Source organism: Thunnus thynnus, chromosome 10, assembly GCF_963924715.1.
Source record: "Thunnus thynnus chromosome 10, fThuThy2.1, whole genome shotgun sequence".
Classification (NCBI taxonomy): domain Eukaryota; kingdom Metazoa; phylum Chordata; class Actinopteri; order Scombriformes; family Scombridae; genus Thunnus; species Thunnus thynnus.
In genome coordinates, this window is record NC_089526.1 from 13,903,300 (window position 1) to 13,930,082 (window position 26,783).

The 26,783-nt window shown below is 38.0% G+C and overlaps 3 protein-coding genes across 4 annotated transcripts; 1 reads left to right on the forward strand and 2 right to left on the reverse strand.

Moving 5' to 3' along the window:
* Nucleotides 1-2,008: 2,008 nt before the first annotated feature.
* On the reverse strand, nt 2,009-7,324 carry LOC137191225 (gamma-enolase-like). Of its 2 annotated transcripts, none has more exons than XM_067601152.1 (13): nt 7,212-7,324; nt 6,470-6,555; nt 6,137-6,232; nt 5,942-6,000; nt 5,782-5,851; nt 5,539-5,672; nt 5,224-5,446; nt 4,877-5,074; nt 4,198-4,274; nt 3,691-3,815; nt 3,473-3,581; nt 2,700-2,758; nt 2,009-2,544 (listed from the first exon to the last, which is right to left on the reverse strand). In XM_067601152.1, exons 1-13 carry the CDS (start codon nt 7,307-7,309, stop codon nt 2,475-2,477), a joined length of 1,404 nt encoding a protein of 467 aa, XP_067457253.1. In that variant the 5' UTR covers nt 7,310-7,324; the 3' UTR covers nt 2,009-2,474. The 2 variants fall into 2 exon arrangements, with proteins under 2 accessions (XP_067457253.1, XP_067457254.1); XM_067601153.1 differs by lacking the exon at nt 7,212-7,324 and adding an exon at nt 6,994-7,159.
* Nucleotides 7,325-8,394: 1,070 nt separating this feature from the next.
* Nucleotides 8,395-15,865, reverse strand: mlf2 (myeloid leukemia factor 2). The gene is made up of 8 exons (XM_067601154.1): nt 15,558-15,865; nt 12,855-12,972; nt 12,696-12,731; nt 11,897-11,950; nt 11,671-11,799; nt 11,172-11,331; nt 10,830-11,044; nt 8,395-8,938 (listed from the first exon to the last, which is right to left on the reverse strand). Exons 1-7 carry the CDS (start codon nt 15,599-15,601, stop codon nt 10,833-10,835), a joined length of 753 nt encoding a protein of 250 aa, XP_067457255.1. The 5' UTR covers nt 15,602-15,865; the 3' UTR covers nt 8,395-8,938; nt 10,830-10,832.
* A 3,417-nt stretch (nt 15,866-19,282) lies between these two features.
* On the forward strand, nt 19,283-25,429 carry cdc42l (cell division cycle 42, like). The gene is made up of 6 exons (XM_067601167.1): nt 19,283-19,371; nt 22,366-22,470; nt 22,902-22,974; nt 23,081-23,190; nt 24,660-24,857; nt 24,964-25,429. Exons 2-6 carry the CDS (start codon nt 22,366-22,368, stop codon nt 25,051-25,053), a joined length of 576 nt encoding a protein of 191 aa, XP_067457268.1. The 5' UTR covers nt 19,283-19,371; the 3' UTR covers nt 25,054-25,429.
* Nucleotides 25,430-26,783: the final 1,354 nt, after the last annotated feature.

The following is a 26,783-nucleotide window of genomic DNA, read 5'->3' on the forward strand; positions in this document are numbered from 1 at the left end:
ATCTTGTAGTGTGCAAGTGACATTAAAAATCTTGTAATACTATGTGTTATGTGTAGCCTATAATAAAATAGTAATAATAAGAATAGTTGCTGCATTGCTGCTCCACCCCTCAATGTTATTTTACAGCAGGTGTTCTGTTTGGATTGTATCGTGTATTTTAACCTTTGTGCCTCACTTTCAAAAAAGTTGCACTGATGTTGTGTCAAAACACGTCCATGAAAATATTAATATTATTTTCCACTTTCACTGAGTTCAATCTTTTAACCAACTTCAGTCCTGATTATCACTACCAAATATTCATTAATTTTCAGAGTTTTGACTCTTAAATGCCAGTTTTTGTGATGATACCACAAATTTTTAGAAAGAAAAAACACAAAAGTTGAAGTATTTCTCTCCCAAGCTTCTTGCGCTGTGAGACATCTCTTCATCTTGCCAGGTATGAAGTGACCAGCTGCCAAAGCTGCACTACAACTATAACTATAACTATATAGTTGTAGTTTTGGCTGTGACAGCAGCTGCATAAACTCACTGATGTTTCAAATCTACTAAAACCAAACACAGCCAGACTTTTTGTTTGGTTTTCCCCGCAGCTGCATCTTTGCAGTGCTGCAAGATGTCCAATGTTTTTATTGTTATGAAGGAGTCCAGGTGTGGGTGTGTGTGGGCCTCTGTGTAGGTGTATGTGTATGTGCATATGATAAGGAAAAATTAATGAGGGACTTTGAACTCAGGTCTATGAAAGTCAAGCTTATGTTTTATCTGTACAACTAAGACACATAAATCAGAGTGAAGGAAAAAAAACTGGATTGTAACCTGCAGTACAATATAATTTCTATTTCTCTAGCTGTACACACACACACACACACACACACACACACACACACACAGACACACACACACACACACACACACACACACACATCACTTGCCAACATCCATAGCAACACACACACATTATTTTAGTTTTATACATTTGCTACACTGACCTGCAGTGCTCCGTAATACAGCAGCAATACCCCCAGTGGAAACCAGGACAACAGCATGTATTTGCTCCATAACAAACATGAGAAAATGGCTCAATCTGGTGGAAAATAGTAAAAACTACAATTTTGATGCCAGGACTCTTGATGGAAAGCCTGATATAAAAGAATGCAGTATTTTATGCATGATTTTATCCATTAATGGGTTTCAATGAGGACATTTCTGTGGATTTGAGTGTCTGTATTTTGGCTGCACAGTTTATTATAGACTTATTACAGAAGCTGAAGTTGAACTTCCAAAACTTTCAAAATTCATGCCATATGCGTAAACACAGCCAAAACGATTGAGAAAAATTGCAAATTGAAAAGCCAAAAATGTCCCTAGTGAGGCAGTTGTTATTTTAATGGATTGCTTCCCGTACAGATAGTTCCTTCTTGATATATAGATGTACTCTAATCCTAATCTCTGGATCTTAACTTATGAATGTAAATTATTATACATGATGGTAAATATTTTTGCAGTTTTAAATCATGCAGGTGACAGTATGAAAGGTGGTCATACATTATTGCTTTAGTTCCTTTAGTTGGCATCATGCAGGAATCATCAAAGAAAATTCCTACAGGATACAAAAAGTCCCTCTAAATCTCTAAATCCCTACAGGAAGTTTAGAGCAAACCTGTAGGATTCATCTGGAGTTCCCGCAGGATTTTGTGCTGGATTCCTGTTGGATACCTTGTATAAAATCCTCTCAGACTGATCCTCAAAATTAAAAACAATCTGGAGGATAAAATTCCTGCAGAGTTTTACTTTAAAAATGGTTTTGTAAGCGATCTAAAACACCTGCTTTACATCAGTATTCAGTGTGTGACCAGAAGTGCAACATGCTGGAACATTTCTTACCATTAAGGGGTGTGCAAAGGTGTTCTTCTGCCATGTTTGATTCAGTATTATTTACTTTTTAAAATATATGAAAAGAAAAATGACACGCAGAAGCCTTCCTTTAAAACAAACACTCAGAGCGCCGTGGTTAGCATCAACATGTAGCCATCTTTATTAACCATATATGGACAAAGTTACAGACACAGTTTTGTTTTAAGCTGCTTAATGTTCGCATCAGGAAAGACAGGAGAAACAGGAGGAAAAGGAAACTACAGGACACAAAAAATCAGAATACTTCTGCAGCAAGTCAAAAGAAGACGATCAGAGAGATCAGGGAAGGGAAAGAAACTGACAAGTGCTCGTCTGTGCTGAGAGGTGAAACACAGATTGACAGCTGGCTATAGTCAATTAAGTCAATCACTTGCTGAAGCGTCAGGTCAATAAACTGTAGCTACAGAGCATTAGATGTGCATTTAAGATATTTGAACACTAGTTAGTCTTAAGTATGTCTCAGTGTGTTAAGAGCTTTGCTGAAAATGATGAGTAATTGTCTCACTAGTGTATATCTGACATGGTGTGTATGTATGTGTGCCTTCCTGCATCAGTGCTGGCACTCAAAGGGCACTAGGGTTGCGAAAGTTGTGCCCAGCAAAGTGGGCCTGGTCACCCAACTCTTCCTCAATCCTGAGAGCAAGAGGAGGTGATGAAGAAAAAAAAAGAGAAAAATGCAAAGTAAGTAGAGAACAAAAGCAGATGGAAGAAAGAAAGAAAGAAGAAGAGAAATATAAGGAATAGTTGCGTAAGTTTACACATATACAGTAGAAGCTATGAATACCCACCTCATGAGCTGATTGTATTTAGCCAGACGTTCTGACCGACAGGGCGCTCCAGTTTTGATCTGAAGGGAGACGAAAATACCAAGAATCACAAAGAGAAACCGCTGCAGTTCATTTTCTCCTAATGCAGGATACTTGGCCTGCAACTGGTAACTGTTTTCAACGCGTCCTTTTTTTAGTCTGTAAAATGTCAAAAGCCACAACAAATGCAGCAAAATTCTTACTCAAACTGATCAGCAGCCGACAAACCCAAAGTTACTGGGTATGATAAAAAAATAATAGGAAAGTATGTTAATATTAGTAGGTAATCAACAAATGTTTTGGTATATTTTTGCTTTGCTTGATAACTGATATATAAATTCATAAGTGATTTTTTTGGAGATCTGCAGGCTGAGCAATTGTTATCACCTTAGGACTTCTATGGTTTCAGAACTACACTTCATAATTATTTAGTTATATTGCTATTACATTGACACATTACACATTTCCCTTCCACTTGTGATTATTACGTTACACATCATTGCCTTGATTTGTATTGTATTGTTTACAAGCTGTACTGTTGTAGTGTGATTTTACTGCACTGCTTAGTTTTGTATTGTCTCATTTATGAACTGTCACTGCAGCAACAACTTATGTAATGTGCAATTACAAAGACATAGAGTGGCACAGGCAACTAAATTGGGACATGAAGAATGAACAGCACTTATAGTGTTATGTGTGTGTGTGTGTGTGTGTGTGTGTGTGTGTGTGTGTGTGTGTGAGAGAGTATGTCTTACCTGTCCAGTGCAGAGACCAACCACCAGGTCAGCTATAAAAGTGTCCTCTGTTTCTCCTGAACGGTGGCTCACCATCACGCCCCAACCGTTCTCCTGGGCCAGCTTGCAGCTGAGAGGTAGGGAGGCATAAGCAGAATAAATATGATGCACACTCACACATGGAGACAGGAGCACGCACATGCCTGCATTTATGCATCAAACACGCAAACTCAACTCACGCCTTGATGGCCTCTGTGACGGAGCCAATCTGGTTGACTTTAAGCAGCAGGCAGTTGCAGGACTTTTCCGCCACAGCTCGTTCTATCCTGCGCGGATTAGTGACAGTCAGATCATCTCCAACCACCTGCAGAATGTATATAACACAGTTACAGACCGAGTTGCTCTCTCAAGTGTATCAGGTCTACTCAGGGTAATTTAACATGCAGTGGCCCAAGAAAAATGTGTTGTGGCACTGTGTTTGTTAATCTAATTCTACTCCACTGACACCGCATAAGCCAAAAAAAGTTCAGTGGATTCTCTTCTGATATTACACATGAAGATCAACTTGTGTTTCTGGAGCAGTGAAATTTGGTGACACGTTTACTAGGCAGAGAGGGTCTAATAAAAGACACGATCAGGTTGCATTATGGACACAGTAAAATTCAGCGTTTTGGAGCTTGATCCATACTAGCACTAAAAGTCAGGAAATCTTGAACAAAGACATACAGTATGTTGTGATATTTTACCTGGATGCCCACTGAGGCTGTAAACTGTGCCCAAGCTGGCCAATCATCTTGGTCAAAAGGATCTTCAATAGACACCACTGAAGGAAAGGGAGATGGGTTAAATCATCTTTGTGCATAATTCTAAAATTATTTTTTCCATTGTTCACCTGTATGCCAACAGGATTACATCAACACTGTCTTAAAATGCAATCACACTACACACAGATGCACACACACACTTGCCTACACAAGCAGGAAGCACATCATTTACAGGGTAAAGAGCCACATCAGAGTTAGGCCCCCGCTTGCCAAGTGTGCACCGTAGCGCTTAATTAAAACCTCTTTAACAGGCCCAAATGTCAGGAGGAGAGACCAGGCTGTGGAGACAACAAACTCCCTTGTTCTCTCAGTTTCTCCCCCTCTTTATCGGTCTAATAGGTGACAGAAGAAATAAGATGAAAATACGAAATATTGTCCTGATAGCAGTTGAACCAGCTATTAATACTAATAGTGATTTCATGAGCCTGTATCCTGATGCTCAGTGATCTGTGAATAACTTGACAGTAAAATCGCCTTATTTAAATAGCACATAATGAAAAAGGAGTTGTCCACATCATGTTCTCCAGAAAACCATAAAAGTTAGTACTCCTGACATGTTTGTGATTTATTTCAGGGCTAAAATCACACACAAAATACACACCTGGGTAGTTGTTAATGAAGCCCTGGTAGATGCTGGCTAGCTCCTCACCACTGATGTTACGGGCAGCGTTGGGTGGAGACTTAAAGTCCAGGTCATACTTGCCCTCGATGAAAAACTCTGAGGCAGCTACATCCATCCCTATCACCACTTTGTCTGTGAAGCCTGCTTTTTCTATGGCTGTCTTGATCAGCTCCAGGGCTGACAGCATGGGGAGGAGAAACAGGAAGATGTGAGGTAAGATTCAAGATTTCTTTATTTGTCATCCAGTAAAATAAGTGTCTCACAGGGGCCAATACCGCAGCTAACACTGCAGGTTATTTCAGAGAGGAAAATGTGGTTCTGCTTACCTTCACTGTTCTCCTGTATGTTAGGGGCGAACCCCCCCTCATCTCCCACATTTGTAGCATCCTGACCATACTTCTCCTTGATGACACCTCTCAGAGTCTGGTAGAGCTCCGCCCCCATGCGCAGAGCATCACGGAAAGACTCCGCCCCTACAGGAAGTACCATGAACTCCTGCATAGCCAGTCTGTTACCAGCATGGGAGCCCCCGTTGATCACATTAAATGCCTGAGTGAAGGACAGACAAGGGTCAGGGAACATGTATTTGGGGCTGTGTGTTTGTTAGAGACATATTTTTGCACAATACAATCTAGACTCACAGGAACTGGGAGGACCAGCTCTCTGTTTCCTGCCAGATCAGCAATGTGACGGTAGAGGGGGATGCCCTTCTCTGCTGCTCCAGCTTTGCATATGGCCAGTGATACTCCGAGAATAGAATTGGCCCCAAACTTAGCTGGGAAAAACACAGACGCAGTCACGCAACACACAGATGCAGTCAGTAATCACTGGTGTGGAAAATATGTCCTTACACATGTACGCCATCATGACATTTGAATGCTTACATTTGTTGTCAGTACCGTCCATTTCAATCATCATGTTGTCCAGTTTCTCCTGTTCTAACACACTGATCCCCTGAAACAAACAAAATGTGTCACTCACACAATAGCCAGGTTTCCTCACCATATCTTTAATGCTCAATATTACTTCAGCACTCCTACTCACCGATTGGACGAGGGCAGGTCCAATGGTTTCATTAATGTGACCAACAGCCTTGGTTACACCTCAAAGAGCAGGACAGAAAAAGATATTTGGATACATGGATACTAATAGTGTCAGTCCTCATTTATATGTCACAAAACCATGTAAGAAAACCCCACAGTGCAAAACAAGCCAAGAGAAAGAGAGACAAGTGATCACCTTTGCCCTTATAGCGAGTCTTGTCTCCATCTCGGAGCTCCAGAGCTTCGTAGATGCCTGTAGACGCACCGCTGGGCACAGCAGCCCTGAACAGACCTGGATTGAAGATAAGAGGATTGGTGGGTGGAAGGTGAGGTACGTAGAAGGGGTGAGAGTTTGAGGAGGAGGGGAGATGGGTAGAGAAGGACAAGATAAGCTTGTGGGAATACAACCTTGTAATTATTTGAGGGTTAGATTAGACAAGGTACATTGTCAAGCCCATCAACACACACACACAATCACAGCTGAGAGTTGTACAAACATGTGAGGATTAGATTTATTTTTTTTTTAAACCTTTTTCTGTATGCAGATCTACTTCCACAGTGGGGTTTCCCCTGGAGTCCAGGATCTCCCTGGCAACAATATTCACTATAGACATCCTGTAAAAAAAAAAACAAAGTAACATTTTCCTCATTTAACCATTTGTACTGCACATTACAATTTAGTGCGTATCTTACATTCATTCCATCTCATCTTGATTAGAAAATGATGAGCAGAAGCAAGGGAGGTGGTGCGCAATGAGACAGATACGTGCGAAAATGATCCCTAAAATATAAAAAGCAAACGTCAAAATTTCAGCATTTTGGCACAGCGAACAGCCATGTTGAGGTGCCTCAATTTAACATTAGGACTTCACACTCTCTTCCTCTCCCTCACATGCACACACACACTGTAATGGTAGTGACGCAGCCTTAGGGATAGAAAGCTGTGTAAAAGATGCTCCCCAGGAACATGCTGGCACACACACACACACACACACACGCACACACATAAATACACAGAGTAGGAAACATAAATGAAGAGCTAATAATGCATACCTTCTTGCAAATCTACTGTCAACCTGTTCCAGACCACAACCCAGTTCAATTTCTGTTCTGTTTCAGCCAGTGATTGAGAATATGGACCAATGGAGAGATGAGGCAGTGAGAAAACACAGAGCAGAAGGAGATGAGGAGCAGATGGAGGAGGAGGAGGAGGAGGAGGCTTGGAGGGATGGAGGGAATGAAGAAATAGATCAATCTTTTTTAAACGTTACCTGCAGAGCGTTTGAAGCCTGATGGAGGAAGTGAGCGAATGTGGGGGAATGAGAGGGAGAGATAAGAGGGGAGGAGGGAGGAGAGGGGGCAAAAACATATGACACACAGGGGGGGAGGGGGAGTGTGTGAGTCATTGGAGGATGCAAGGAGGAGGGGAGGGAACGAAACAAGGGAATGGAGGATAGAAAGAGGGATAGCGTAGAGTAGCAGGGGCTACATGTATTTCCTTTGTTTTAGTGAAGGTGCAGGAGAACAAAATGTCTGTGTTCTCATCTGCACTATAACGTTTCTTAGTGGACTTTGTTTTCACTGTATACATTTAACATTTTCTCCCAGACTTCCTCCCAAATCCTGCCATTTGTTTGGCTTTGCTTGCATTTCACTTACATCACTACCAACTACAGTAGAGCTCCTGACGTGTGCAAATACTGTCACAGCTTACACAAAAAGGTAATTTGTGGCAAGCAGCGCTGTATCAGAATAACTGGCTGAGAAGGGGTTGCTGGAAAACGAAAACAAATATCTGTATACTGGTGGACGTGGATGACAGGCAGAAGATAGAGAAAACAAAGACACGATGAGGAGGATACATCTCAGGAAAGACAGACGCACAAAACGAGCTGCCTTGTCGAAGTGCTTTAGTCGACTGAGATCTAATGATGTGGATTAAAGGAGTCAAGAAGACAGGTAGACAGGTGACAAGAGCAGCGCTTGCTAGAGGGAGGATGCGCATTTAAAAATAGTTGTGGATGTGATTAAAGATACAGCAAGCAGTAGAGGGAGGCAGGCAGGCGGGCAGGGAGCCCGCTATTGGAGCAATCTGTCAAGAGAGGATGGATTTTATTGGCTGATCTACTTGTGTGCTCCATCTGGATGTCACATGACCTGCAAACATGAAGGCACAGGGAAGAGGCAGCATACATATGCATGCACATGCAGTATTAAAAGTACTAAATGTACGGCTGATTGGTTTGTACAAAAAGCAGCAGAATAGTAGATTTACATACTCAGCAGATTTTGGAGACTACAAAATACATTTTCTATCTTTTCTTCAAAATAAGGTAGCGAGTAGGATTAAAAAGAATTTAGCAGTAGCCGTATTACGATGTTGAGGCGATTAGGTTTTACAACATATAATAATATATTTTACGATGCATTCTCAAACACCACAAGAGAGACACATTTTGCAATTATCTAACAATGTTTAATGAACTTTTATTTAGTTAGTTTAATTAGTTAACAGTATACAATTCAATTCACAGACACACTAGTGTCTTCACAAACAAAATGGACTGTACAGCAGATGCACTGTATACTTTAGCACTTAAGTGCAGTGGGCAAAAACACATGTCAAGTTTTGAGAATGAGTATATATAAAGTGAGTGTAGTTATACCCATGATTGCATGGGGTGCCTTTGTGTGTGTGTGTGTGTGTGTGCGCGTATGTGTGTTTGTGTGTGTGTGTGCGTGCGTATGTGTGTTTGTGTGTGTTTGAGTGTGTTTGGAGCATAACAGCAGAGGAGCAGATCTGTAAATGTAACTATCAAGAGTGTGGGGTTTTGTCCTTTGTGTAATATGTTGTTTATGTATAGACAGTCCAGTCATATCAAACATTTATGACGAGCAGTTGTGTCGATCATCAACTTCCGTCTTCAGCGTGGTTCACAGCATCGGGGGAAATCTTCCCTCAACTCCTTTCGTCTGCTCACCTTTTCCAGTGTGACACCTGCAGGGAGAGTCCAGAGTCGTCATTCAGCATTATAACAGGTAGTGAGGCAGTGTGGAGTTAACAGAGTTTTCACTGAACTTTCACAAATTCTTTTTTTTTTTAATCCAAAATGCGCCTACATTTTTTTTTAACAACCCTGAACCTGGTTAAAGCTCAAATTTTTACTGCAGCGCACCAAAAATCTCATGATTATGAAAGGGTTTCCCTGTGTAGGAGGTTTGAAGATCACTCAAACTGCAGTAAATACCTGTAACTCTGTATCTAACCATCTATCTAACCAAATGAAGAATTTTATTAAATAAACAAACTCATTTACTCCCAGTGCTTGACTAAACACTTTCAGCAGCTGCTTCACAGTAAAAAAAACCCATTAAATTCTCTTCTGTAGAGTTTTGTTTGCTACTATTGTTCTTCAGCAGCACTTTGTCCCCATAATAGATTGTGCTTGGGGTGCTTTTCTCTTGTTTTCTTTACAAGAGAAACTTCATGTGCTCGTATTCAGGCAAAAACCTGCCACATCTGTTCGAAACTAGAGTCTGATCAATTTTGGATACTAAGGCCAAAATAAATATCAATTTTTGAGAATTGTAAACTAGAAATACTGCCTAGTGGTTGTATGCCTCAGCCAACCAGTCAAGTTGCAGTTTACATCCATGTCTGTCCACACTCATAATATTTGTAGTGAAGACTTTGAAGAAATTTAATAAAAAGGTATGAAGTGTATTTTTTGGTGAAATGGAATTAAAGAGTAACATCTAGACCTGCTCTATGTGAAAAGTGCCCTGAGATAACTTCTGCTGTGATCTGGTGCTATATAAATAAAACTGACACTATATTTACATCTATGATTCCAGTGAGAAACTGCTGCTGCTGCCTTCACTTAGAGACTGTGAAACTTTGTCATAATTAGTTAATGAATTCTTGAGTTATGGCCAACGGTGACCACTGTGAGGTCACAGTGACCTTGACCTTTTACCACCAAAATCTCATCATTGAGTCCAAGTGGACGTTTGTGCCAAATTCGAAGAAATTCCCTCAAGGCGTTCCTGAGAGATTGAGTTCACGAGAGAATGGGATGGACAACCCAAAAACATGATGCCTCCGGCTATGGCTGTCGCCGCTGCAGAGGAATAATAATTTTTTTTTTTAAACCATAAACATAAACATTTTTCTACGGATCACTTATATTTGGTTATTCAGGAATTGTGAAAAAGATATGTACTTTGTGGGAAATTTTGCAGTTAAAAAATTTGTAAGTGCTCAATATGTAATGGCAACACAGAAATTACATCAAATTTTCCACAAACATACACTCACCGAGCACTTTATTAGGAACATGATACTGATACTAATAACAGGGCCTCCCTCTGCTCACAAAACAGCCTCAATTCTTCATGTGTTCCACAAGATGTTGGTAATGTTTCTTTGAGATTCTCATCCATGTTGAGACGATTGCATCACATCATTTCCACAGATTTGTGAGCTGCACATTCATGCTGCGAATCTCCCGTCCTACCACATCCCAAAGGTCTTCTACTGGATTCAGATCTGGTGACTGGGGAGGCCACTGAAGTACACTGAACTCATTGTAATGTTCATGAAACCAGTTTAAGATCACTTTTGCTTTGTGAAATGGTGCATTATCATGCTGAAAGTAGCCATTAGACGTTGGTAAATTGTGACCATGATCGGATGCACATGGTCGGCAACAATACTCAGATAGGATGTGGCATTCAAATGATGACTGATCGGTATTAAGGGGCTGAAAGTGTGTCAAGAAAAAATTCCCCACCCCGTTACACCACCACGACCAGCCTGGACTGTTGACACATGATCAACTGAGCTTGGTCTGGGAGTCAAGCTCTTAATACACAAGGCTTCCTCTTACCTCTCACCAGTCGTAACGTGGACGGGTTTGGGGCTGGCGGTGTCGAGGGGACTCGTGCCGATGGCCTGGTGGGGTTGTTGAGCTGGGAGGGGCAGTAAGAGCCAGCTGCTGGCCTCCTGCCCGTCGATCTCGGCCGTACTCCAGCCCTCGGGCGTTAGGGGGGGCGTATCTTCCTGCCTCCCTCCTCCACTCCTCATCAAATGCTAAAGCATCACCTAGCAGGAGCGAAGGGCGGGTTGTTAAATAACACACATAACACTTAACTGTAGCATTATTAGGTATTCTAAGTAATTTAATAAACACTTCTTTAATTATCTTTATTTAAAATAAATGATCTCTTACTCTCATCGAGGTTAATGAAGTCTTGCCGATCTTCGCGGTCTCCAGTGCGGCGATTTCGCGAACGCTCCATTATGTGCGCACGGTCCCCGATGTGGTGGCCAATGGCAAGACGCTCGAGGCCACTCTCACTGTCCCGCATCGACTGCCGTGTCTCACGAATCTGGGGTGAAAAAAAAAAATGACAAGAAATGGAAATTCAGCTTAATAAAACAACCAAGATGCTGTGAACTCTGAATGAACTCAGTCTGAAATGTTTGTGTGACAACTATGATATTTATACTGAACACGGTCTATTTATTGTCAACACAATTACTGGTCATTTCATGTGTTAATGAGGCCAGAAGGCCACAGTCATGCCTGGATTAACTGAGCATTAAGGCCCAACTTCCAGTCAGGCTTGTTTTGGCGGTTGAGGAAAGCGATCAGGTCTACTTATATAACACTAACCAGCTCACTCCAGCTGTACCACTTTAACAGCTATAACCAAAGTTATTCTCACCCCTCCAGGGCCTGTTCTTGTTGTACTGGTTTGTTGATACACGTTAGGAGCCCCGGCATCTGTGGATGAGTAGGAGATCACTGTTGAAGAGGAGAATGTCTGACAGTTGGGTGAACCGGACATCCTTTCCTACAAGAAAAGAACAAATAGTACATATGATAAAATGAAAACTTCATCAGGAGGGTCGTTATTTTCTGGTTGTTTGTAACCAGTTGACAGAACTCACCATGTTTTCCATCATTTCTCCCATCATGCCAAACATATCCATGAACCCTCCACCCTGTAGAAAATAATTAAAAGAGCTCTTTAAAATTCATCCAACACCAAAAGTATAAAGTGAGTCGTAAATCTCCAAACTAGATAAAATGAGTACCCGCACACTGAATCAGAGCTCCCTTTACTTTATTTGTGACATTTCGACCAACTACAGGTCTTCCAAATAAAGTAAAGGCAGCTCTGATTCAGTGTGTGGGTACTCATTTTATCTAGTTCAACTGTTTTTTTCTATCCAGCACCTATTCCACTGAGGTTCTGTGGATGTGCACACGACTATAGTGTTTCATACATCTCTTCATTATCTCTCCTATTAAAATAATTTTTATACCAGAGCAAAATGAGGTGTAAAAACAAGCAGCAAAACAGGGATTTTCAAAAGTCGAAAGGTCAAAAGAAACAATTCATGTAATAAGTCGTGAATTACAAAGAAAAAAAAAAGGTCTTTAACCCAAAGATCGCTGGTAATTCTGTCAATGAGGTCAGAAATTATTGTGGAGTACAGATTGTAAACTTGTCTTTTTGTCCGTTTACTTTTGACCATATTATGTATCTGTGTAAATTCATTTTCAAACTTTACCTTACCATACTTAGGGCTTATTTTAAATCCTTACCCTGGTCCCATTAACCCTTTTTACGGACACTGTAGTCACTTGTTTAAAACTTACTTGTAAAATCTCTAATATTAAAAGACATTTCTGGACGTATAACTGCACTTTTTACAGTTAAAGAATAAATAAATAAATACTCACCATTCCCATCATGCCAAAGGGAGTAAGCGGACCAGCCTAGAAGAAGGTGTACACCAAATTTAAACTCAAAAACTTCATAAAAAGGTCAAATCGTTAAACTTATTCACACGTCAAACACCTGACATACACAAAGCACATGAATACCGTTCATCAACTTACAGTTGCCGGTCGACGTGGTGCACGGTGTGGCTGCATCTGGGGGGCAAGAGCGAAAGGGTCCATGCCAAACGGTCCAAACATGCTCCTCATCTGCTGCCTGTGAGCTGCAAATGGATCCCTAGAAGAAATCAGAGGCCATGATGAAAATTTTATGTCATTTAAGATGTTTTTGTGAACTGATTGGGTACGTGAAGGCAAGAGGAAGACGATATACGGAGAGGATGTGACAGATCTTCTGGTTTCTCAACCTTGTCTTGTCGGTGAGACCAGTTTCAGGTCCCGAAGGTCTCACGAACCCAGCAATAGATGAGCTATTAAGTCATTTAAATTTAAGTATGGGGGACTTTTATTGTTTTGTTTTCAGGAGCATGAACAGTACTTGAGTATAAAAATGATAATGTTTTCTGACCTGTTTAATATTTATGTTTTAAAAATGAAGCAAATTAATGTCAATGTTACTCCCAAATAGTTCTGAAACAATTAGTTGAACAAACAATTAGTCGCTGACAGCAAACTTATCTACAACAATTTTGATTATCAATTAATTGTTTACATCATTTGTCAAGCATTCTCTGGTTCTTGCCTCTCAAATGTGAGGATTTGCTGGTTTTTTCAACTTTACATCATTGTAAATTTAATCTCTTTGAGTTTTGGACACTTGGTCTGACAAAACAAGTGACTAGAAGACATCACCTTTGGCTCAGGGAAAATGTGATCTGTATTTTTGTTATTTTCTGATTATTGATAGAGCAAATGATTAAATACTAACCGACTGATTAGTCAGTTAAGAGAATAGTTGTAGTTACGAGCTGAAATGATTAGTTTTGCAAAAATGCCAAAATGTAACTCATTCCAGCTTTTAAGTTTACTATGAAAGCAGCAAATATCTGCATTAGAGAGATTTGCTTCTTTTATACTAAACTTTATATTAAACAGTTAAACTGAGTATGTTTCGATTTATGCTTGTTGGTCGGACAAATCAAGCTATGTCAAGATGTCACTTTGTCCTCTGGACAGTTTTCACTTTTTTTCTAATATTTTATAGACCAAACAATCAATCGATAATGAAAATACTCTTAACTGCAGCCTCAGTCTCAAAGATGTCCTGTAACCCAGTCTGTAGTAGTGCAACAGTCTATAAAGCCAGAGGTCTAGATTTTTACTGTGAATGTCAATATACATAATTATAGTATTTAGCAAAGGGTAGGGTACAGCAATTTTCAATTTTATGCATAATTTGTGACATAGGAAAGGACTTTATCTTTTGCTTTTCTGATTGAGGGCGATTTTGAGCATTCTGGAGTTTAGTTTGAGTGAATATTTAAAAAAAAAAAAAAAATCACCTTTCAACTAGGTTACATACATTAGGGCAGATCTTAGTGCTATTTGTGTGAGTTTTTGCTTGCCTAATGATAGCCTAACACCTGCAGGCTTTATTTTGTTGTTTTGTTTATTGTCATTGAAACTTCCTTTATACACATTTCCTTATCAAAGAGGCATTTGTTCATTATTATTGAGGAGGTATTTTTTCACTATGAAGGCACTTGTGAGGTTTGTTTCTCCAAGTAAATACATTTTATATTTTTATATGGTTGGGAACTGGTTCAAAGGCTTCTTCCCGATCAGCTAAAAATCTGGAGAATCAGTACCGCCACAATTATATACGACATCATTAAATTATTAATACTGAAGCATCAGTGTGTAAGCAGCATGTTACTGTTGTGGCTTTATATACAGTTAGCTAGTTTAGTCCAGTGGTTCCCAACGTAGGGGCCGGGCCCCTCCAAAGGGTCACCAGATAAATCTGAGGGGTCATGAGATGATTAGTGGGAGAGGAAAGAAGAAAAAACAAAGTTCTGATACACAAATCTGTTTTCAGTTTTTGGACTTTTTCTCTAATCTTTGAATTTTGGTTAAATATTGGATCATTTGAACATTTATTGAAATTAAACTATGTGAGAAGTTTAGAGGGAAAAATCACTGTTTAGTAGAGCCGTTAACAAGTCATAGACATCTGAAATGTGACCTGACTACACACTGCTTTTTGTAAGATGTCAAAAGCCAAAAAGGTTGGAAACCTCTGGTTTCATCTTTAACAATGTGTTGTATTTTAAAAGCTTGTTATATTATCCATTGTGTCAAATCTTCATCTGAAAAGTGACTAAAGCTGTCAAAGTACAATAGTACAATATTTCCCTCTGCAATGTAGTGCAGCGGAAGTATAAAGCATAAAATGGAAATGCTCAAATAAAGTACGAGTACCTAAAATTGTACTTGAGCACAGTAGTTGAGTAAATAAACTTAGTTACTTTCCACCACGGGCTGTTTTCCAAAGGCTAGAGCGGATTAGCAATCCACTATCAATTAAATCAGATAAATGAGATTTAAATGGGCGGGACAGCAGCTGTAACGTGATGTGGGAAACAACAGGAAGTTATGCGAGTAATGATAATTGTCCCTTTTAGCTGCTGATTGGTTGATGAAGTGATGCTGTTGAGCTCTGACAGCTTTTTCTCTTAGTGTCTATCCAACATGGTGGAGCTCTGTAGGCCCTCACAGCTGGCTGGAGGAACGCTAACGTTAAATACCTGCTCCACACACAGTGAAAAAAACACCATTTAACGAGCCAAAATGCAGATTTTGCACCACTTGTAAACACAGAAGACGCCAGTGTTTAAAGCCAAATGTAATGTCATTACTCACATCATGTAGGGGTCGTCATCGACGTCATTCAAGAACCGAAACATGTTAGGTGATTTACCTCAGCTGGCTGATGCTAGCCAGCTAGCTAGGTAAACAGTCGTGTTTTTTTCCAAGGATAAAACAGAATAAAAGGCTCAAACTGGCGTCAGGCTGAAATAAAAGACGCTTCACTCACTCCGCAACGAAAACACTCTGTGACTGCTCGATTATTAAAGCGACAGAAGCTCTATGTCTCTCAGGAGAGTCAACTCCACAGACCTGGACCCAACATGAAAACGGAAGTCAGTCCTCTGACAAAGAGAACCAAAACTACTATCAAGTTCAAAGCCATGTGGACGATAGGAACTTCCGCTCCTATTTCCAAAATAAAGCGCGGACGACTGGGACTTCCGCTTCCTTTATGTTCCAAAATACAGATCTTCCTGAGAGGTTTTTCACTGTAATCTTTTTTACTGGAGACATTGTGAACTGAAAAACAACATAAAAAAGATTAGATGGATCTAAAAATAACACTATAACACACATTGTACACAGCAACACAGCAGATGGCAACACTGAAGGCAGTGAAATTTGGCTTCTTCAAGCTCCACTTTGACTATATCATATCATGAGAATGAAATATAATAAAATATAATAAATACGTTACTTAAGTATTTTACATTTGATGCTACTTTATACTTCCACTCCACTACATTTCAGAGGGAAATATTGTACTTTCTACTCCACTTCATTTATTTGATGGCTTTAGTTAATTTTCAGATGAAGGTTTGACACAATGGATAATATAATAATCCTTTAAATACAACACAATGTTAAAGATGAATCCAGTGGTTTCCAACCTATTTAGCCTTTGATGTCTTACAAAAAGCAGCGTGTAGTCGGAGTCACATTTCAGATGTCTATAATTGGTTAACAGCTCCACCAAATAGTGATTTTTCCCTCTAAACTTCTCACATGGTTTCATTTCAATAAATGTTCAAATGATGCAATATTTCACCAAAATTCAAAGATTAGAGAAAAATTCCCAAAACTGAAAACAGATTTATGTATCAGAGCTTTGTTTTTTCTTCTTTCCTCTCCCATTAATCATCTCGCAACTTCTCAGATTCATCTAGTGACCCTCTAGAGGGGCCTGACCCCTAAGTTGGGAACAACTGGACTGAACTAGCTAACTGTATATAAAGTAGTTGAAACTAGCTCCACCTCCAGCAGCTACAACAGTAACATGCTGCTCTAACACTGATGCTTCAGTATTAATAATCTAATGATGTCATATATAATAACATATCAGTCAGAGGGACCATACCGCTACTTTTTAGTTACTTTAACTACATTTTGCTGCTTATTCTCATGAACTTTTACTAAAGTGGGATTTTTTAATGCAGGACTTTTACTTGAAGTATTCTTACATTGCTATATTGGTACATTTGCATCTGAATACTTCTTTCACCACTGAAAACAGCTTTACACAAGGATCATTTCCTGTATCACAAATGCATAAAACTGAAAATTGCTGTAAAACACCCTTTGATAAATACTGAGTAATTATGTATATTGGTATTCACCACAAAAATTTAGACCTCTGGCTTTCTAGACTGCACCAACATAGATGAATAAATATTGTATGAATAATACATTACTCCGTATGTATTAATCCCATATACTGAGATTATATGCACAGTATTTAAAGACTGCTTATACTTACGCATGATAGATGTGCATGTGAAAGGATCTATATGCTATTGCACAATGTGTGCTACACTATTAAATACAGTGCAGTAAGATTATTTTGTATTGAAGTCTTATTTTATAAGAATAGTTTTTGAACATCTCTTGGCTGATTTAACTGTTCATGAGTGTGATGTTGCATGTAAAGAAACTGTTCTTGTGTTTTGTGGTTGTTTTGGTGTGCAGTTTTCTGTAGCGCTTACCAGAAGGAAGAACCTGAAACAGGTAATGTTCATGTTGTCAGGGGTCCACAATGATTTTCCTTGCCTGTTTCCTGACTCCGGAGATGTACACATCCTGAATGTACACCTCCAGATACACCACCACATAAACTGAAAGGGCTATTTGGAGGGTTAAGGTGACACCATTATTACATAATCTTGAGGCCCTCTCTTGTAGAGGGACATTTATTATTTCGGTTTACTGTATCTTGCGCCTAGATGGTGCATATTCCTTCATAAATTTGTGCTTAATCAATTTACCTTAAACTAATTTCTACTAACTAACTAATGCCAACTAATTGGGGTCCACAGCTCATTTTTGCCCGAAGGCTATTCTGGCCCTCGCTTCTGTTATTCTTCAAACACTACCGAGAATATTACCTGTTTACAAATGAGTTCAGTAATTTGCTTTGAAACAGAGACAAAGCCGCAACACAAATCACTCTGTCCAGCACTCTCAGTCACCACTGGCTACACTGGTTACAACCACTGGTTAACTCAGAACTCCCAACATCATCACCAGTATGAGGATGAGGCCATTTAGTAATGCCAGTATCTTGTTCTGATGTATATTTACATGAATGTATATTCACATAAATGTTTAGGCTATATTTTGGCATATTTCATTTATTGACAAGCAAAGTAATTTTATACTATATTTTATAAATATTTGAGAATTTGAAGACATGGGTTTATACATTAATGTTAATTGAGAAATGTCTTTCAGTTTTACTAGAAGTGGCCTAAAACTTTATCATTAGTACACTGGACATCTGTGGCAGATGATGTTGTTTTACAGTTGATGGTAAGTCTGTCTCTCTGTGTTTCTGGTCTTTCCACCTGCAAGTAAAACGACACTAATTAAGAGTCTCAATACAATCTGAGAGTTTTACATTGACTCCTGCAATACAGGTAAATGTCAGCTCAGGATAGAGAAAAGGCAAAGCTGATCTAACGCTGAGGAATGAACATTTATAATAGAGAGAAAATGCATAAAAATATAAAAGTATGTTTGAATTCTGTTGCTTTAACTATCAATTATACTCAAGTACTTGAGTACAGTTGTACTTTAGTGTTTTCATTTTATGCTATTTACATTTCAGAAACAAATATTTTACTTTTTACTTCACTAGACATCAATTAAACTGAAGCTATTAATTATTTTTTAGATTTAGATTTTATATATAAAACATATGATGATCTTATAAAATATCATGCAGTGTTATGGATTATAATACTACCTAACCATATATCTATATCTACAACATGATATGTTAGTTATACTTGAATGCATCAGCAATAATGATTATTTTGATACTTTTAGCTCATTTTGCTCATATGTATGTCTATTCTGTATTTCTTTATTGTAGTATATTAGATAAATATATTTGTATATATCTTTTGCACAATCCATTTTCAGGAATGCTGCAGTTTCAACTGCCTGCACCAATTCAACACTATATTATTTATTTTTTATTCATTTATTTTATTAATATCTTTAAACCTTAATTTTAAATTCTTCTAAAGTTTAAACTCCTTTTTGCATTTATGCTACCATATCATCAAAGCCCTGGGAAACGCAATTTGGCATAACATTTGAACTGAAAAGTATAAATTTAACTGTGGTGAGATGACAATAAAGGTCATTGTATCCTTGTATGTATCATGTCTGTACTTTAGATAGATAGATAGATAGATAGATAGATAGATAGATAGATAGATAGATAGATAGATTATATCCACTAGGCGGAGGTGTTTCTATTCCACAGCTGTGATTGAGTCGCGGCTGTTTTGCGCCTGCGCACAAAGTAATTCGACCCTCAAACCCGGATGTAACCAACGCCTAACCTGTCTGAAGAAAAACGGTGAGTAGAGTTAGAAAAACAGTCCGAAATAACTAATTGTGCTTAATTATACAGCTGGACACACGTAGGAGAGTCTCCTTAACTGTACAGAGTGTATATCGAGGAGAAACGCTCGTTGATTGGCTCTGTAAATCCGTGGTACTGTGAAAGTTTCCTTAGCCTACTGTGGTGTTGGCTAAGTTAGCATCAATCTGGTTAATGAAGTTGTCCTAATTTGTCAACTCTCAACGCTGTTAATGCGATTGTTTTCTTGTGTTTGTCGTTATAGATTGAGTTGTAGCTTGCTCGGTAAGTAAGCTAACCGAGAGGACTTTTATTAAACAGTTTACACGGACTGTAACGTTGCTTTTCCTCACTTTTATCAATCTGATCTAATCCATTCACTTATTATTAACGTCAGTTTTCAGGTTTAATGTCTCGTTTTATGTTGTTTTTAACTTTCAAGTGTTGTGAGCTTACAGTTTAAGCAGTTTTTTCCTCAGTTTATCGGATGAACGGCTTATTTAGCGGAAGTCTTGGTCTGTATCCGCTTCTAACATTACATTGAACTACAGGCCGACGTGGGGTTTTTTCTTCTTTCTCTGACATCTTTGGTATGTGGCCTATGCGGAAGTGATCCTCCGTCGTCAATATTTTGCTCGCACATGTAATAACAAGCCTAGTACGACTGATGTAAAGATTTTCATCTTATTCCTTCACTCAATTCTCAGTCGTACAAGTGGTGCAGTACAAGTTTTCAAATTCTTTGCTCAAGTAAAAGTCATGCATTCAAAATCTTACTCAGGTAAAAGTATTATCAGCAAAATTTAATTCAAGATTTAAAGGACAGGTTCACAAATTTTCAAGTCTGTCTTAAATCAATAGTCAGGTGCCCACATGAACATTGAAACAGGTTTTTCTTGCTGTTATCATCCCTCCTGTTCATACTGACCATCAGAAGATCCCTTCATGATGCATTCACAATGCAAGTGATGGGGGACAAAATCCACAGTCATCCTTCTGTGCAAAAATGTATTTAAAAGTTCATCTGAAGCTAATATGAAGCTTCATCCATCCAAATTAGTCAAATCAAGTAGATATCTTTCAATGTTACAGTCTTTTAGTGCCAAAGTCCTTCTTTGTGTTACTATACTTCCACTGCAGCTCAACAGTGAAACACAAAGAGGAAATTTATGCTAAAAAGACTAAATGTGTCAGATATCCACTTGATATGACTAACTCAGACTGCTGAAGCCTCATAAGCTTCAGATAAACTTTTAATGCATTTTTGAACACTAATGACTGTGTGGACACACTGTGTTTTTTCAGGTTGTTGACTATCAGGACAAAACAAGACATTTTATGCACCAAACAACTAATCGATTAATTGGGAAAATAATCAACAGATTAATCAATCATGAAAATAATACTCAGTTGCAGCCCTATATATTATATTATTTGCTTATTATTACTGATACATAAACTTGTAAGGAGCATTTTAATGTTGTAGCTGGTCTAGTTAATTTGAACTAGGGCTGCAACTAACAAGAAATTTCAGTATCGATTAACCCACCAATTATTTTCTCAATAGAACTATTAATTGTTTTATTTGTAAAATGTCAGAAAATATCCATTATAGTTCCCCACAGCATCCTCAAATGTCTTGTTTTGTCCAAAACCCAAAGATATTCAGTTCACCATCATGTACGACAAAGAAAAACATGAAATCATCACCTGAACCAGCTGATTTTTTGGCATTTTTGTTTAAAGAATCACTAAAAGTATTATTAATTATCAAAATAGCTTCTGCTAATTGACTAGTCAATTAATTGACTAATTGTTGCAGCTCTAATTTGAATTACTTTATAAATATATGTATGGTGTTGCAGTTTAATCTGTATTGTGTCATATTTTGTAAAGTAATCATATGTTTTGTACATAAAATCTCAATCTACAAACTATAGCTGTCAAATTAAGTGAAGTAAAAAGTGCATTATTTTAAGGCTGGGACTAATGATTATTTTTATTATTGATGAGTCTGACGATTATTTGTTTGATTAATTGTTTTGTCTAGAAAGTGACGATGAATGAATGTTATATTTTTTCAGAGTTGAAGATGACAAATTTCTTGTTTTATCAGACCAACAGTCCAAAACCCAAAGATATTCAGTTTACTATCATGAATGACAAGAAAGTATCAAATCCTCACATCTGAGAGGCTGAAACCAGCAAATATTTGCGTTTTTTTATTATAAAATAACTAAAGCAATTAATCGATTATCAAAATAGTTGCAGATTAATTTTCTTTTGATCGACTAATCGATTAATTAACTAATCGTGGCATGAGTGACCACTGCCTCATACAAAATGGCTGCAAACAGTTGTATATATAATAGCTCTCTCATTCAGTCTGTCACATACACTATTTATAAATGTATACAGCTACAACTAAAGATTATTTTCATTATCGATTTAATCTGCCCATTTTTTTGTCTGGATTAATGAATTGATCGTCTATAAGATGTCAGATAATAGTGAAAAATGCTCAGTGTGACATCTTCAAATGTCTTGTTTTGTCTGATCAACAGATATCCAAAACCCCCAAAATATGTAAAAGCACATAAAAATAGCAAATCTTCACATTTGAAAAGATGGAACTAGCAAATATTTGGCATTTTTGCTAAAAAAAATGACTGAAACAAATATTCCATTATCAAAATATGTGGTATTGTGTTGATCGACTACTCGTGCAGCTCAATACATTTATTTTTTATATACTGCACATACACTGTGTGTCTGTTAATATTGTGTGGTCTGTATATGTAAATGTGTGGCCACTCTCTGTGCTGTTGCACATGCTATATCCGGAGCCATACGTGCCATTACACTTGTGAAAATGATATTTAGAGTGCTTGTGAGTTACTTCCTCTTTCAGTGTCTGGCTAATTGTCTGTTATACTGTCCTTGCTTGCTTACACTCTCATGATGTTTCCTATTTTCTGTTCACATCTGTAGATGCAGACTATAAAATGTGTAGTGGTAGGGGACGGTGCTGTAGGAAAGACCTGCTTACTGATCTCCTACACAACCAACAAGTTCCCCTCAGAATATGTGCCTACGGTAAGAGGATTTCATAAAGCCTTAAGAACCGTGTTGCAATGTGTGTATGTCATGTAGGGTTGGGCAATATGAGTGAAATCAATACCACAATTTTAAGAAGGGTAGTTCCGGATGTCGATATACGTCACCATATGGCAAATGCATGCAAATTTATAAACAAAATCATGTTTTAAATAAAATTTGCTCAGAATCATTCATTTGGACAATTAGAGATTTGTAGAATAATAATAAAAATACAATCATGTCACTACAATAAGATTTCTGTGAAAGTCAATAAACAATATTATTGAATTATCACACTATTATCACAAAGTTGTAGAGCAAAGTTATTGACCTTGTACTACTTTCTTTTTTATTATGATTGAAATACAATCAGACATGCTGCCTTTTGTTTTAATCAAATTATTTGTCTTTGTTTTGTGTTCTCAAAGGTTTTTGACAATTATGCGGTGACGGTGATGATTGGGGGGGAGCCCTATACACTCGGCCTTTTTGACACAGCAGGTAACACCGATGTCTTTGGAAGTCTCTCTTGTTACTCTCTTATTTCTGTCACTTAAAGACTAAAAAAATTAACTTCCTTGTTTCCCCCTGTGATTGTTCCTCTCAGGTCAGGAGGATTATGACAGGCTGCGTCCTCTCAGCTATCCACAGACCGATGTGTTCCTCGTATGTTTCTCTGTCGTCTCCCCCTCATCATTTGAAAATGTCAAAGAGAAGGTCAGTTAGTTTTTGTGTTTGTTTGTTGTCACTTGACTTTTGTGGCTAAATGTATCTCATGTGTCATCTCAAGTGACATATAGCTCTGCAATTTATTGTCGTCATTGTTAAATCTGCTGATTAATTCTTCTTCCTCTTATTATTGTTTGTCAATCAGTTAATCATTTGGGCTGTTAAATGTCAGAAAGAAGTGAAAAATGCCTGTTAAAATTCCCAACTTCCTATCAAATCATTAAATGTCTTTGTTTTGTCCGACTAACAGTCCAAAACCACAAAACATGAGTTTAACTGTCATATGAGACAAACCATTCACATTGGAGAAGATGGAAAGGAAAATTTGGCATTTTTAATTTAAAAATGATTTAAAAAATTTATTGATTATCATAATAGTTGATGATTAATTTTCTATTGATTGACTTATCAATTAATCGACTAATTGTTTCAGCTCTGTAGACATGATGTGCTGAGGATTGTGTTGAATTTTTTGATACTAGTGCAGATACAATACCCGGTACCTTTTTCAATACCTTACATCCAGAAACATTAACATGTTTTTCAATTTCAAGACAACAATCTGAAGTCGTCAAATGTGAAATGTTGTCTAAATACAAACAGCTGTGCAAGAACATTGCTTTAATAAAACAGTATTTTAAATCTGGAACTTTTTGATCAAGAAATAACTAAATAAGATTATAAATCACATCATCATTATTAATAATGTCATATTTTTTGTAATATGTATATTTTCATTTTCGTGCCTTTTGTAAAATGTTCACTTTGAGAAAATGAAGACTGTGATAATTAGTCATGTGACACGTTATTTGCTCTTAATAAAGTCGCAGTAAAGTTATTACAGTGTGCGGTGGTATATTTTGATTTTCAGATTATAAATCTGTCCAGTTATTCAATGCCAGCTTTCAGGACTTGACAGTTTTCGATACTCAGTGCTATTGACAAAACTTAATCTTTAAATCTGCAGTGCGGAACTTTTACATATAAATTAAAGTCTGTTACATTCAAGCCCTTGCCAAACGACTTCACTCAATGCTGATTAAGCCTATCACTGCCAGATAAATCTCTCTGTATTTCACAGTATACAAGGTTTTTAATCTGGTGGGGGTTTGACATTCCCTCTCTGGCCGGATAAATACATGACTGCAGACGTCCGCCGGCCAGGTGGCTAACTTCCAGTTAGCTCTCTACTAACTTGAATGGGGATAAAATAATTAAATCATGCAGCTCTTTTAGACTTTCTAGATGTTATTGAACTGAAAGGACCAAATTCTGATAGTGAAACGAGTCATTTCACAGGGTTTATGTGACGTTCAAAAACATTTTATCCACCATTTACAGCTGCAACAGTAGCGACGGAGTAGGCTACGGTGGAGTTTTGATACCCAATCCTATGCACGACGGAAGTCAATGTGAATTTAATCTTTATATCTTTTTTTTTTTTTCTTTTCCACCAGTGGGTTCCTGAGATTTCTCACCACTGCCCACGCACACCCTTTCTGTTAGTGGGCACACAGATGGACCTGCGGGAAGACAGCAACACGATTGAGAAGCTGGCAAAGAACAAACAGCGCCCTCTTTATCCTGAGAGCGGAGAGAAACTGGCCCGCGAGCTCAAGGCTGTCAAATACGTGGAGTGCTCTGCTCTCACACAGGTACGCCGCCGTTAATGTCAAATTTTCATCACACAGTTAAACTGATAAAGCAGGCGGTATTCTGTATTTCTCTCTCTCACTCTTGCTTTCTCTCCTCTTAAACCAGCGAGGGCTTAAGAATGTGTTCGACGAGGCCATCCTGGCAGCCTTGGAGCCTCCTGAGACCAAAACCAAGAGAAAGTGCGTTCTGCTATAGACGAACAACGACAGTGAGAGATGTAAACGGTGTAAGAAATAGGTGGGGTGAATCAAAAAACATCAGAAAGATCAATGGCCAATTATGAAAAAAAAAAAAAAAAGGACAAAACAAAAGGGGAAGGGAGGTACAATGCCATTGAGACGTATTCTAACACACGTGTACACTGATTGTGCCTTTAAAATAAACTTTGAAAAAAGCTGAGGCAGCAAAACTTCAGCACGCAGTAAATGCAGCAAGTGTCACCTTTCTCCTTATCTGAAAGCTTTTAGATATTGCAGTGTTCTCTTTACAAATATTCAGGTGGGGCGGGCCCCCCTGCCTGTCATTGTTGCCCCCACACACCCCCTCCCTTTTTTTTTTTTTTTTTTTTTTTTGTTAAAGAAAGATTTTTTTTATATTCTTGCTTCTGGCCTCCTCGCTGTTTCACTCATTGTGACCTTTTAGGACTTTTAAACCAACTGTAAAGTCATTAATGGACAAACATTAGTTACATTTAACATTAAGTTTGCTTGGTTAACTTTAAATAGTACATTTAAAGGGGAAAATTAATGTTAAGTGATACTCTGTTTGCTTTCTTTTCTGACCCTTATGGATTGAATAATGGAAGCACAGGAGATTTATTGACACAAAGGTTGCGGTCCCTAATGGTTACTATAAACTCCCGGTGAACTTCGGGGAGGCCAAGTGCATTTTCACCAATTTCCCTTCTCCAGGTGACTTATGAATTTATATTTTATTCTTCTTTTGTGTATATTGTATTGATTCTGTGACTTTGTTTTGGGAAATTTTTAGCAGTTATTCATTTTGAAACTTGAGTTTTTATTTTTTCCAGATTTTTTTTTTTTTTTATTGCTAGACTACCAACTCTGAGTGATTGATAATATAACAAATTAAGCTGTTATATTTTGAATAGATCTTAATCTTGATGAAAGATTGAGATGATAACCTTTGCTAGTAAAATTTTGGGTGTTTGTAATCACAGAATATTTGTAATAAAATGGTTTAACTGACATAGAGAGAAGCAACTTTATTTGACCACATTAACTGTAGTCTGTTGAGTTTTCTTGTACACACAAAGTTATTTTTACTTTCATTTCTCACCATGATCTATTCCTGGCTAAATGCATTTCTTTCCTCTGGAAGCAAAGCAGATCTTTAAATAGTTAAAAAAAAACTTGCCTTTTGTTGGCGCATTGCCAGGTTTCTCAACATATTACTGCACCAGTCAATTCATGTTTTATAGCTTGCATGCACGTCACCTGAGTGCTTATGTATGTACGTGTGTGTCCTTGTGCACGTGCTAGTAGAGCATGAATTATGCCTCTCCAAAGATGCACATTAACGTCTTTGTGGCTCTGCAGTATGCATAGAAGGGTCTTGTGGGTAACTATTGGTTGCAGAGACGCACAACCCAAATCTCCATCTACTACATATCGTGCAGACCTGATTGGTAATCTATCTGTTATCATAAGTTGGGTTTGAAATAGAAAAGAAAAAATACATAAACGAAATACAAAAAATGTGTACAAATATTAAAGCAGCAGTTACACAAACATCTCAGACGTTCACTTAAGTATGTTCGCTTAAAACAGGAACCCGCTCATCAAAACATTGCTCCACAGTGCCCATTGTGGTCAAAAACCACACAGGGTACCTTTAATTTAGAAGCTACAGTATGTAGCTTTCAAGTGGTAATATTTCAGATATGTCTGTTCAATAAAAAACAC

Coding starts and splice junctions, on each gene's coding strand:
- cdc42l (XM_067601167.1), top strand. CDS start 22,366: ATGCAGACTATAAAATGTGTAGTGGTAGGGGACGGTGCTGTAGGAAAG. Junction 23,191..24,659: donor TTGAAAATGTCAAAGAGAAG/GTCAGTTAGTTT, acceptor CTTTTCCACCAG/TGGGTTCCTGAGATTTCTCA. Junction 24,858..24,963: donor AGTGCTCTGCTCTCACACAG/GTACGCCGCCGT, acceptor CTCTTAAACCAG/CGAGGGCTTAAGAATGTGTT.
- mlf2 (XM_067601154.1), bottom strand. CDS start 15,601: ATGTTTCGGTTCTTGAATGACGTCGATGACGACCCCTACATGAT. Junction 11,800..11,896: donor GAGAAATGATGGAAAACATG/GTGAGTTCTGTC, acceptor CTTTTCTTGTAG/GAAAGGATGTCCGGTTCACC. Junction 11,332..11,670: donor CAAGAACAGGCCCTGGAGGG/GTGAGAATAACT, acceptor TTTTCACCCCAG/ATTCGTGAGACACGGCAGTC.
- LOC137191225 (XM_067601152.1), bottom strand. CDS start 7,309: ATGTTTTTGCCCCCTCTCCTCCCTCCTCCCCTCTTATCTCTCCCTCTC. Junction 5,447..5,538: donor AGCTGGTCCTCCCAGTTCCT/GTGAGTCTAGAT, acceptor TCCTTCACTCAG/GCATTTAATGTGATCAACGG. Junction 4,275..4,876: donor CTTCATTAACAACTACCCAG/GTGTGTATTTTG, acceptor CCTTTCCTTCAG/TGGTGTCTATTGAAGATCCT.